The sequence below is a fragment of the Nematolebias whitei genome, chromosome 23, assembly GCF_014905685.2.
Source record: "Nematolebias whitei isolate Nwh7 chromosome 23, NemWhi1, whole genome shotgun sequence".
In the NCBI taxonomy this organism is placed as follows: Eukaryota; Metazoa; Chordata; class Actinopteri; order Cyprinodontiformes; family Rivulidae; genus Nematolebias; species Nematolebias whitei.
Genome location: NC_056520.1, coordinates 12,873,172 through 12,885,720, shown reverse-complemented (window position 1 = coordinate 12,885,720; position 12,549 = coordinate 12,873,172). Strand labels below are relative to the sequence as shown.

The 12,549-nt window shown below is 40.6% G+C and overlaps 1 protein-coding gene across 1 annotated transcript in view; it reads left to right on the top strand.

The window, feature by feature from the left end:
- Positions 1–1,234: 1,234 nt before the first annotated feature.
- Positions 1,235–12,549, top strand: part of bmpr2b (bone morphogenetic protein receptor, type II b (serine/threonine kinase)) — a gene marked incomplete at its 5' end in the record, with an annotated part of 24,415 nt that continues 13,100 nt past the window's right edge. The window contains 4 exon segments of the mRNA XM_037696306.1: positions 1,235–1,345; positions 1,507–1,598; positions 6,094–6,324; positions 10,261–10,375. Of these exon segments, the coding sequence (XP_037552234.1) occupies positions 1,235–1,345; positions 1,507–1,598; positions 6,094–6,324; positions 10,261–10,375 (549 nt within the window).

Sequence of the window (12,549 nt, the reverse complement as noted above, 5' to 3'; positions counted from 1 at the left end):
AAAGGATCTAAGATATACGCTAAGAGAACGCTAAACTGTACGCTAAAATATCTAAGACATACTCTAAACACTAATAATGCAAACTAATACGGTATATTAAACAGCAGTCTGAACATGAGTCTGTGGTGAGCAGATGGGTATGAATGAATACAGCAGCATGAGGTAATCAGCAGTATATCAGCAACATGGATAATCAGCAGCACAGATAAGTCACATATCACCAATTAAAGTGGGATTACAATGATTTGTTTTTTCTCCCCTTACAGTGATTATCCTGGTTTATGAGTCTTAACAGCTTCAGGGTAGAAGCTGTTCCTCAGTCTAGTAGTGCCTGTCATGATAATAAATTTTGCTGGGCGATAAATAGTCTCAGAAATTATTGCGATAAACAATAATATTGTTTGAAATTTGACAATAATTAGTAATTATTGTCAAATTTAAGAAGAACTGTTGGTTAACTTGTTTGAGTATAGTACTTTTTTTGACCACCGAATGGCAGTATAAGACTGTTTGAACCGAAGGATGGATAGTGAGGGAGCGAGCAATGTGTCTCTTTATGAAAAATGGGAGGGAGGCCTCTTGACGTGACATGGGCTGTCTCTGCTTCCTTTTTTCAGTTATCAAAATGGTGGATGCTCAGTGTGGTTTGAGCTCTTTAGCATAGCATTTTTCACACAAAGCTTTTAATAAAAATCAGTAAACAAGTTCTCGGCTTCTTTTTGCAGAGAAAAAAACTTTTTACATGAAGGCACGGGTTTCAACCGTGAATTTTGGAGCTAGAACAAGACTGAGGTTTTTATCGAGGTCGGCCTGTTAGCTTAGCTCGTAGCTTAGCTTAGCTTAGCTACTTTTAATGATCCAAAAACGCGATTTTGGACGGTTAAAACAGATTTTAAAGAGAAAGGGAGGGGCTCAGTGAAGGGCACGGGAGTTGAGCAGTGTTTTCAGTAGAAAGGAGGAGACCAAGAAATGATAAAGCCGATAATGAAAATGTGGTCGATAATTTTTATTTATCATGCGATTCTCAAAACTCTTTATCGCGACAGGCCTATTGGTTCCCAAACTTAAGTCGTCAAATGATCTGAACTGTTGCTTTAAAAACAAAAGTAAACCAACAAACGTTCAGTATGGCACTCAGACCAAAAAAATAATTTGGATAGTTTCAGAAAAAGTTCTCGTCGTATCTGAAGGTCAACATTTGATTTGTGTTTGTTTTTCTGATGTTTCCTGCTAGTGGACCCTGGCACACTGCGCCATGGAGAGACGGTAATTATCGCCCTGGTAACCGTCTCCGTGCTGGCTGTGGTCGCTGTAGCAGTCTTCTTTGGTTACCGCATGATGCACGGTGAGTTTCCATGGCGCCGCGCTCTCAGGACGAGCAGGGAACATTGATTATTTAGGGCTCTTTGAATGCTTTTGATAGAATTTCATCTCTTTTCACTTCCAAAACCAGAGCCAGTCTTTCACTTGAATTCATTAAATCTTTAATTCTGTGTGTATTAACAGGAGATGGTAAACAAGGCCTGCACAATCTGAATATGATGGAAGCTGCTGGCTCCGAGAGCTCTCTGGACCTCGACAATCTCAAACTGCTGGAGGTCAGTGCCCACGTTTAAGATTTACGCACTGTAGTCCTCTGTTTATCAGCATCACTTGGCATGTGAAAGAATCATTATAAACACGTAGTCCTCTTATTTCAGCGTATGACAGGGAGGAAATGAGAGCTCGGGAAAAGAAAAAGAAAAGACGAAAGCAGTGAGACTAAAATACATCAAGGTTTTTAGTTCCTTTCGTCGTTTCAATGTGACTTTTATCATCTGATCACAGCAGAATGAAAGAAGTGACAGGTCAGGTGTACGGAAATAGAAATTCGCTTTCACCGACACATGATCTGGAAAACTTGAAATGGAAGCGAGAAGGCTTCCTATCCTGATAGAAGGTCAATAAAGTTTGGAAGATTTTCAGCTACAGTGTCGTCGATAAGCACAAGACGAGACTCGGGAGTTGATTTAGGTTCGTTTGTCATTTCGTCTGCAATAAGAACACATGTTCACACTTTTTACTGGTTCCGGGCTAAACATTAAACTATTCTGGCAGTCCTTAAAAGTATAATAGATTCATCTACCTTAACAAAAATGGCCATTTAACTTCCCACTGCTTAGAAATGAGAAGAGAGACAACGCTTCACCCTTTCCCTGGAACATACAGTGCTCCGAATATGATTGTTTGGCTCCACCCACAAGTAGCAGTTAGCGCCAGTCGACTATTGAATAAATCTAGACATCCGACAAGACCCTGAATTTGAAGTGGGAACAGAAATGGCATCCCCTCAACTGGTTGCAGAACAAGTTTTAAGTCCCGCCCCCTCCATTTTTAACAAACGGGACCTACACGCTTCAGATAAATTATTTAGGTGTTGATTCATTCATGTGCTATGTTCAAACATTCATTTTTCTAATACGTTCAGCTGCATTTAGTTATTTTGGGCTTAAAAGAAAGGTCATGTGACGCCATGGTTGTGTTTGGGGGAGTAGGCGGGGCTAAAAGCTCCATATCCTGAGTGCACAGACTCTGGTTCCAAAAATACAACACATTTTCCATAAACAACAACTCGTGTCTTCTTTTTTTAACAATGAAAGAAAACAGAATGAACAACAACACGGACAAAGCGTCTAACATTTTCACACAGCAACACGCACAACTTTACTACAAAGAAATTCACAAGTGTTCATGGCGCGCTTTGCCCAACGCTAATCAACGTGTCTACAGAACATGCTATTTATGTTGCTACAAGCTAAGCAAAACTAAGTCCTTATGATGCGTTTCTAAACGGAAAAAATACCAACACATGTGAGAGAAGGCAACGATACAAACATCTTGTTTTATCAAAATAAAGGCAAACATTAGCAGCTGTTTCATGATTTAGGTCTATTTTCTGTCTTTGATGGAAGAGATTGTAGAGAGACGCTTGCATCCCTTTGCCAGTGGGCAGTTTCCAATTTGTAATTCTTTCCACATAAAACTTGTCGTGCCTACCCTGGTTTAGATATTCTTTTTAGGGATGCACGATATTGGATTTTTGGCCGATGCCGATATTTTTATATGCTTTCCTTTGTCCGAACGTAGCCCTATTATTTAGGCTTATTTGCTACAAAAATTGTGTAACATCTGTAAGAGCTGGTGACATATATTCAGTAACAGCCATATGATATGCAGAGCACTTTAACTTATATTAAATGAAAAGTGTTAAATGTTATTTATTAGCATTAGTCACCTGCGATACTGTCTCACTTGTGGAGGCTTGTTCCAGGTTCCTATAACTGCAGTGTGGGATCCTCTGCTCTCTTGTGCATGAAGGACAGCCTTTTTAAGATCTAAGTTTTTGTCGATCCATTGTGCCGTAAGACTAATCATGCTAACGGGGCTAACACGACGTCCAAACGCCTGTGGTAAAACTCACTCGTGTGCTATCGGCTATTAGCTTCTCAATGACGTTGGAAATGACGGCTTGTAACTCGGGTAAGGCTACGTCGGAAAAATATCTCTGACTGGGGACGATGTAGCGAGGCTCGACGTAGTTTAAAAATCTTCAGAATCCGACATCCTCAATGACAAAAACTTTCCACACCGCCGTGATCAGATCAGGTAGGCACGCGTGACGTCATCACGTTGTGCAGGCACTGCAGGCATCCTTGTCACTGGGTTGTCATACAAAAACAGCGTCTTTTATATCCGAGTTATTTTGATGGAATGTCCGATATTGAACTTAAACGCTAATATCATCCGATACCATGCCGATAATATCGTGCATCCCCAATTCTTTTAACATAGTTTTCTTTGCTTAAAATATATTATATCCACATTATTTCTTGCAGACACTGAAGGATCCACAGCCCAACAATGCATCGAAATGCAGAGAACGGACATTCTTAGCTTGAATAGCAAAACACCTAAACCTATTTAAATTTTGATACTGTTTAAACTTGCCCATGTTATTACCCGTTTCAGCACACAGCCGAAGTTTGACAGCTACAGGACGAACATAAATCCAGTTATTTTATTTAACCTTTATTCAACCAGGCAATTCTCATTGAGATCACAGATCTCTTTTGCAAGGAAGTCCTGGGCCTAAAGGCAGCCTAACATGCATGTTTTTGATCTGTGGGAGGAAACCGGAGTGCCCGGAGAAAACCCACGCAAGCACGAGAAGAACATGCAAACACCACCCAGAAAGACCCCGGATCCAAATGGGGATTGAACCCAGGACTTCCTTGCTGTGAGGCAACAGTGCTAACCACTGAGCCATCACGATGCCAGTAAATCGTAAATAAAGTGAAATAGATATAGAAATAAAGGTCAAAGTGGCTCCGTTGTTGTCGTGGTTTCTACGACTCAAAAGTTCCCAGAAATAAAACGTTGTTTTGTGAAGAGCTATTTTGACTCCAAGCTGATCAAACAAAAATATTTTTAAACATTTGGGAAGTATTTTTATTAGAAACCATTAAAGTCACCTGGAGTAGCAGGGCACCTGCACCTGTAAAGCACCGTGGGTGGTTAGGAAACAACTGTGCTCAGGAACACTAGGTTTAAAAACAAAAAAAGTGCCTATCAAAACTAGAGTTGGATAAATTTAGACGACTGTTTACATTTTTAAAATTCATTCCTGTTCAAGAGACCTGTGGAAACAGAGTCCCTGCAGCTGAATTAGATATCTCATCATGTTTCTTGTATAGGTTATATGTAGCAGGATATTTTTTCTAGATGTATCGCAGGATACCAGCCCCTCCCTTTTTGTTTGTCTGAACTTCCTGAAGTTTTTCAGGCACAGTTTGTTTCATGCCTTGAAAATGGATCCTTGTTACTAAACTCCCTGACACCAGCCCGACGTAGTAGATCTTCTGTTTGCTCAGCAGTTGTGACTTTCACTAAAAGTAGCTGTTAGTCATTTTCAGCCCAGAGATTTAATGAGCAGATCTTAGTAGCTGGAGTTTAATTCACACTAGACCTGTCATGATAACAAATTTTGCTGGGCGATTAATTGTCTCAGAAATTATTGCGATAAACGATAATATTGTTTGAAATTTGACAATAATTAGTAATTATTGTCAAATTTAAGAAGTGTTTAATTTGTTTTGTGTGTAGTACCTTTTTCAACCACTGGATGGCAGTATAAGGCTGTTTGACCCGAAGGATGGCTAGTGAGGGAGCGAGCAGCGTGTCTCTTTAAGAACAATGGGAGGGAGGCCCCTTGACGTGACATGGGCTCTCTCTCTTTGGTTCTCAAAATGGTGGCTGCTCAGTGTGATTTGAGCTCTTTAGCATAGCATTTTTCCCACAAAGCTTTTAATTAAAAACGGTAAACAAGTTCTCAGCTTCTTTTTGCAGAGAAAAACAACTTTTTACACGAAGGCACGGGTTCCAACTGTGAATTCTGGAGCTTCGACAAGACGTTTTTTTTCCCCCGAGGTCGGCCTGTTAGTTTTAGCTCGTAGCTTAACTTCTCAGCTTAGCTGCTTTTAATTATCCCAAACACAATTTTTGACTGTTTAAATGGATTTTAAAGATAAAGGGAAGGGTCGGTAAAGAGCACCGGAGTTGAGCCTTTTGTCATCCAGTGTCTTCAGTAGAAGGAGAGCGATGAAGAAACAATAAAGCTGATAAATGAAAATGAGGTCGATAAATTTCATTTATCATGAGATTAATTGATTTATTGTTTATTGCGACAGGCCTAATCCACACTGCTGTCCTTGCCTTATCACGTGCTTGAAAACTCCCTGCCTGTTGGGGGGGCAGGGAGCCTTAAGCTCAGACTAAACATCTTCACTGTTTTTCATTGTGTGTGTGTTTTTTAGCCTGAGATAAGTGCCCGAAGGTAGAAATGTAACAAGTGTGCCGCTGAATTCTCTCCCTTCGTTCCAGCTTGCTGTGCTTCGACTAATTCAGGACCCTAATTGAGTTGGGAGCCATTTTATCTGTTGAGTCCTGTTGTTTGTGATTTCATTGATTTCCGCCTGCACTCTCCTGAATCTTTTAAAAGCAGTCTATAATGTGTCCACAAGTCTTCAGCTGTTCTTTCCTCACCCAACCCTTCAGCTGGTCGGGCGTGGCAGATATGGCACCGTGTACTGTGGCTCTCTGGACGAGCGGCCCGTCGCTGTGAAGGTGTTTACCGCAGCCAATCGGCAGAACTTCATCAACGAATGCTCCATCTACCGCCTGCCCCTGCTGGAGCACGACAACATCGCTCGGTTTGTTGCTGCCGATGAGCGGACGGGCCCTGAAGGACGTACGGAGTACCTGTTGGTGCTGGACTACTATCCACATGTGAGTAATGGGGAGGAGGACACGTTTACAACGCTCATGCACCGAGCCCTTTATTCAACCAAGCAGGAAAAAGTGGATTACAGAATCCAACCATAAATTTCAGAGTATTGTTAGATTTGTTTTAATTTTGCAAATTCAATGAGTCAGAGTCATGAATCATGAGTCAACGGCAGAGCAGCCATGTTACTATTGCAATGGTTTATTAAATACTTATTTAAAACCTCTTCAGTTGATCCAAAATTCTGCTGCCAGAGTCTTTACTGGAGTTAGTGGGAGAGATCATCTCTCCAGTTTTAGCTTCTCTCCATTGGCTCCCTGTCAAATCCAGAATAGAATTCAAAGTCTTGCTTCTAACCTACAAAGCCCTCAACAACCTAGATCCATCTTATATTACAGATCTTATTGTTCCATATTTTCCCAATGGAGCACTTCGCTCTCGGACTGCAGGTTTACTTGCGGTTCCTAGAGTTTCCAAAAGCGGAATTGGAGGAAGATCTTTTCGTTATCAGGCTCCTCTCTTGTGGAACCAACTTCCAGTTTCTGTCCATGAGGCTGACACATTGTCCAGTTTTAGTACTGGGATTAAGACTTGCCTTTTTGATAAATCCTATAGTTAGGGTTGGCTTGTTATGCTGCTATAGACTTAGACTACTGGATGACAAATTGACCTCATTTCCTTAAATGATTTGCCAAAATTGAATCGTTTTCATTTGATACTATTTCCATCTTAACATGTGATTCTTGACCTGCTATTGTGTATCTATTCCTACCAAACCCAGCCAGTCGAAGCAGATGATTGCTTATCCTGAGCCTGGTTCTGCTAAAAGTTCTTCTTCATGAGGGAGTTTTTCTTTTCCACTGTCGCCTTCGTGCTTGCTCAAGATGAGAGTTCTGCGATGGAGTTAAACTCGAAGCAGTCTGCTCCTCAGATAAATAATGTTTGATTACTTTTTTTATATAAATGTTTCTGTTCAGTGCCCTGAGATGACTTCTGTTGTGACTTGGCGTTATATAAATAAATTTAATTGAAATGTACTGACGCTGTTCTGGGATTAAATCCAGATGCATCGGCGTATTACTTCTTCGTATCGATAAAATCCGATTAAATATTAAATGAAAAGTCTGTTATCAGGTTTGTGTCATAAAACAGCTTAGAAGATGGCAAAAACATTAATTTACGTTTGATTGAAGAACGTATGTCCTGTATACCGTTCATTTAGTGTACAGGTTTTGTTCCTGCTGTTCCGTGGTGGTTTCTCATTAGTGACACCTACAGTTCACGCGGAGAACTGCAGCAGCGTCTGTCTAAACGGCACCAAACACTCTGAAAGGGGGCTTCAACCTCCAATCTTCACCTCCCTCATTTGTTATGAAGAGCCGTGGTGAAGTTTTCCAGAAATGACTCACAAGTTTAGAGAATATAAAAAAGAAAATTATATCTTTTATGAACGTTTTATTGTCACATGGTTGATTGGAACTGTAATGTGATGTTACCACTCACCGAAGTTATATTGAGACACTATTTATCCACCACGATTAGACATTTGTTCTGTTAAAATTTTGGTTATATCATGAAACCCTCCTAAAAATTGTGAAAAAATACAAACTAAATAAAAGATAAGAGTTTAGAAAGGGTCTGAAATTGAATTCTGCCTTTTATTTGAGAACATTTAAAACTGCTTAAGAGAATTTGTCAACAAGAAAGTTTAGAAAAAGGAAGAAAAGAGTTCTATCTTCCCAACTATATTTACAAAAATAGCCGTATTGTCTGCCGTACACGTCGACCGCCCTATAAGTCTCATCAGTCCAAATATGTCTAATAAAGTGGAAAAATCCATAAATGCGTCACTTCACCGTATAAATCGCATCTATTACGCATCAGCGCTGACGACCTGGAAATATAGGCCGGTGTACAAGTCGTGTAAATTATGCAAAAAACTGCGACTTATAGGCCGAAAAATACGGTAATCTGAAGTTGCGTATAAGTAGGGATGAGCTGCGCCTAAGAGCTTACCACTTAAATCTAAATGTAAAGACTGTAACTTGTTACGGTATCGGTTAAAATAAAAAGTTGCCATCGCATCACACATCTTTTCCAGTAGAGATAAACATCAACGTATTTTAATTTAAAATTAAAACGACTCCACGTCCTAAAATTTCCAGAGGGAACTCGTGGAGTTCAGTGAACAAGCTTCGCCCAGACCCCGAGCTAATCCCGGGTCCGGTGCACAGGAGAAGACTTTGCAGGCGTTTGGTCTTAACGCGCGTTGTCATGGCAACGCAGCGCACGCCACGACTCGTAATGCGCTCGAGTGAATTATTGATGTGATTTATCCACAATGATGCGATCTAATGTCATTTTCTTCAGTAACAGATGCTGGAGTCGTTTTGTCATTGATTTTGAGAGATGATGTTAGAAGCGTGTCTCTTTGGCTTTTTTGTGTATTTATTCAAAAAAAAATGGAAGGGCAAATAATGGATTATTGAGTCTATCGGAAAGAAAATTAATAACGTGGAACATCGTAATTGTCCAAAGACGATGTCGTCTTCAAACATAAGTTCATTTCCTTCATCTTCTCCACCTTCCTCTTCGTTTTCTTCTTGTTTGTTTCTTTCATCCTTTTCTACATCTCCTCCATCCTCTTCTTCCTTCTCTACATTTTTCTGGCCTCTTTTTTTCCTTGTTACCTTGTTTTTTTTACTTCTTTTTCTAATTCTTTTGTACTATTTATTTTACTTACTTAGCTTCTTTTACTTTTTCCCTCTTGGATCTTTAAGACTTCTCGATGTGAAATCGGCGTAATGGGTGGTCGGTCTTCAAATCTTCGTTAGGTTCTGGTGGTAAACTTGTGTCTTTGTGAACGTGCTTCCATCGTCGGTCAAAGGATGTTGAACCTATTAACAAAGTCAGGTCCTCTGAACAGATTCTTCATGTTGAAACTTTTCGTCTTTTATCCAAAAGACTTTAAGAAACCTTTAGCAGAACCAGGCTCAGGACAAGCGGCCATCTGCTTTGACCTATGAGAGGAATAGATACACAATGGCAGGTCAAGAATCACGTTAAGATAGAAATAGTATCAAAGGAAAACTGTTCAATTTTAGCAAATCATTTTAAGAAACGCGGTCAGTTTGTCATCCATTAGTCTTGTCTATAGCAGCATAACAAGCCAACCCTAACTATAGGATTTATCAAAAAGGAAAGTCTTCAGCCCAGTCTTAAAACTGGACAATGTGTCAGTCTTACGGACGGAAACTGGAAGTTGGTTCCACAAGAGAGGAGCCTGATAACTGAAAGATCTTCCTACTGTTCTGCTTTTGGAAACTCTAGGAACCACAAGTAAACCTGCAGACTGAGAGTGAAGTGCTCTGTTAGGAAAACTTGGAACAATAAAATCTGTAATATAAGATGGAGCTAGGTTGTTGAGAGCTTTGTATGTTAGATGTAAGATTTTGAATTCTGGACTTGACAGGGAGCCAGTGGAGAGAAGCTAAAACTGGAGAGATATGATCTCTCCCACCAACTCCAGTTAAGACGCTGGCAGCAGAATTTTGGATTAACTGAAGACGTTTTAAAGAAGTTTTTGGACACCCAGATAATAAACCATTGCAACCATTGCAATTTTTTAGCAAACAGCCATCAGGGCACTAACGACCAGTCCTTAGACTGTTGGTCCTCCTTTATCATGTGACGGCTAGTTCTGCATGTCTGCAGCAAACTGGTTGATCCACTATGAGAAGGTGCTATTTATAAGACTGAGTTTGTTGCAGCTCCTCAGACTGAATAAGTCTTTTGGATAAAAGACAAAACGTTTCAACAACAAGAATCCATCCAGAGGACCCGACTTCACTTCGCTAAATTTTTCTACCTGGATTATTGAGCATGCGTCAGGAGATGTTGAACCTACAGTACGTGACTCCTCCTCCTGTCCTCCTCAGGGGGCTCTGAGCCGCTACCTGGGCATCCAGACCAACGACTGGATCAGCAGCTGCCGGCTGGCTCACTCGGTCACCCGGGGCCTGGCGTACCTGCACACGGAGCTCTACAAAGGAGGTAAACCTGAAGACATGCAGACGCAGCTTAGATCCTCAGGCTGACGCTGGACACAAACTGATACTAAGAGTCGTGGGCTGAAAGGAGGAAGCACCTGTTGGCAAATAGAACAACTTTAACACATTTATTTTTCACCAAAATAAATACATGAAAACTAAAAATATGGAGTTTATGGTTTAACACTCGTAAAGGGCGAAAAGCACAGGTGCATTTCTCGCTTGGAGGTTTGTGTTTCTGCAGCAGCTCTTTGTGCTGATCGTCCTGTATTGACGGGGCCGTTTCATATCAAAAGTTGTAAAAATAAATCTATAAAAAGGAGAGGTGAGATTAGGGTTTGAAAGTGGCAGAAAAGTTCCCTGAAACTTTCTGGAAACTTTCCACAGGAATTTATGGAAGTTAGCTGGACATTTAGAGAATTTGAACAAACCGTTTTTGCAATGTTTCCCCAACGGTATTGACAATTCTTCTTTTTTTTTTATTAAAAATTTCTCATTTGTTCCCATAAATCCTGTAGACGCTTGTTAATTACCATAAAGTTTCCAACTTTAAAAAAAACAGAATTTTGTAACCCCTAAGAACGATGAATTTGGGAATTTAAGGACATTTGTGACCCAAAATGTCACAAATAAACCAATGAACATGATAAAAAAAAAAAGATACTGGTGATCCAAAATGAGTTCATAAACCCCATTTAGCCATCTAAAAAAAATATATTTTAAAAAATTTTCTTAATCTACTTTTACTTTTTCTATCAGTGCACAATACAGATGCGCTAGTTTTCTGTTTTCCATTTTTCCCTCATGCTGAGTTTTCTCCACCCCCACTCAAAAACTGTTGGTACAAACAAACAACATGCAACACAGATGTGTCCGTCCCCCCCACCCCCCGTCAGCAAAAAACATGGACGATATGAGCGCAGTGCCCTGCCAAGGCAAGTAAACGAGGGGAAACACTGGACAGAGTCCACCTCGTGATTCAGCCGCTTGTTGAAACGTCTTTTCTTTTTGTCAAACAAGTACCGTATTTTCTGCCGTACACGTTGCGTCTGTCCATATTTGTTTAAAAAAGTGGGGGGAAAAATCCGTAAATATGTCGCTTCACCGTATATGTCACATCTATTATGCGTCACTGCTGATGTGTCGCTTTTGTTGCGCGTCACAGCTGACAACCCGGAAATGTGGGCCGGTGTTGTGCCAAAAATCGATGGGCTGCCTCGGTGCTCCGGGAGCACAGAGGGAAGAAATCGGGAAGGAGGAACGCTGTTCGTTTCTTCGAAATTTAACAAGAAAAGCACCTAAACAATCCAACAAGTTTCAGTCAGGTCATCTGGACAGTTTCTTTTTTTGCTGAAACGTTTCACCTTCCATCCAGAAGGCTTCATCAGTCAAGGAAACACACAACGCATGATTTTTTCTTTTCCTCCCCAAACAGCTTACTCCAAAGTGGAACAAGCCAGTTATGTTGGTGCTAAGACGGTGTCTTTGGCACGCCCCCTCCTCTGTTGCCGGCCCTCTTCCTCGTCGACAGTCATGTCAAACTGGTTCAAAAACCAACAAAGTCCATGCTCAATAATCCAGGTATACAATCCAACAATTTTCAGTTAGGTCATCTGGTCAGTTTCTTTTTTTGCTTTTTTTGACATGACTGTCGACGAGGAAAAGGGCCGGCAACAGAGGAGGGGGCGTGCCAAAGACACCATCTTATCACCAATATAACTGGTTTGTTCCACTTTGGAGTAAGCTGTTTGGGAGAAGAATCTGTTGTGTTGTGTGTTTCCTTGACTGATGAAGCCTTCCGGATAGAAGGTGAAACGTTTCTGCAAAAAAAGAAACTGTCCAGATGACCTGACTAAAAATTGTTGGATTGTATACCTGGATTATTGAGCATGGACCTTTTTTGGTTCAACTAAACAATTGTTTGTTTGCTCGAACTTATAGCAAAGGTGTGTCTGAGTTGAACTTTTGCTTAATAAATGCACTTTAATGGTTGAATAAGCTGCATTTTGCCGGGGCGGTGCAGCTGGTTCAACTTGTTCCAAGCACGGAGCAGAATGAAGTTGGGGGTAATGTGGCAAGCTGATTGTGTCGTTAATAGCTGGTGAAGATTCTCAGTCATCCAGGACATGGTAAATTCAAAAAAGTTCAAGAAAAAAAAACACAATAAAGTATAATAAA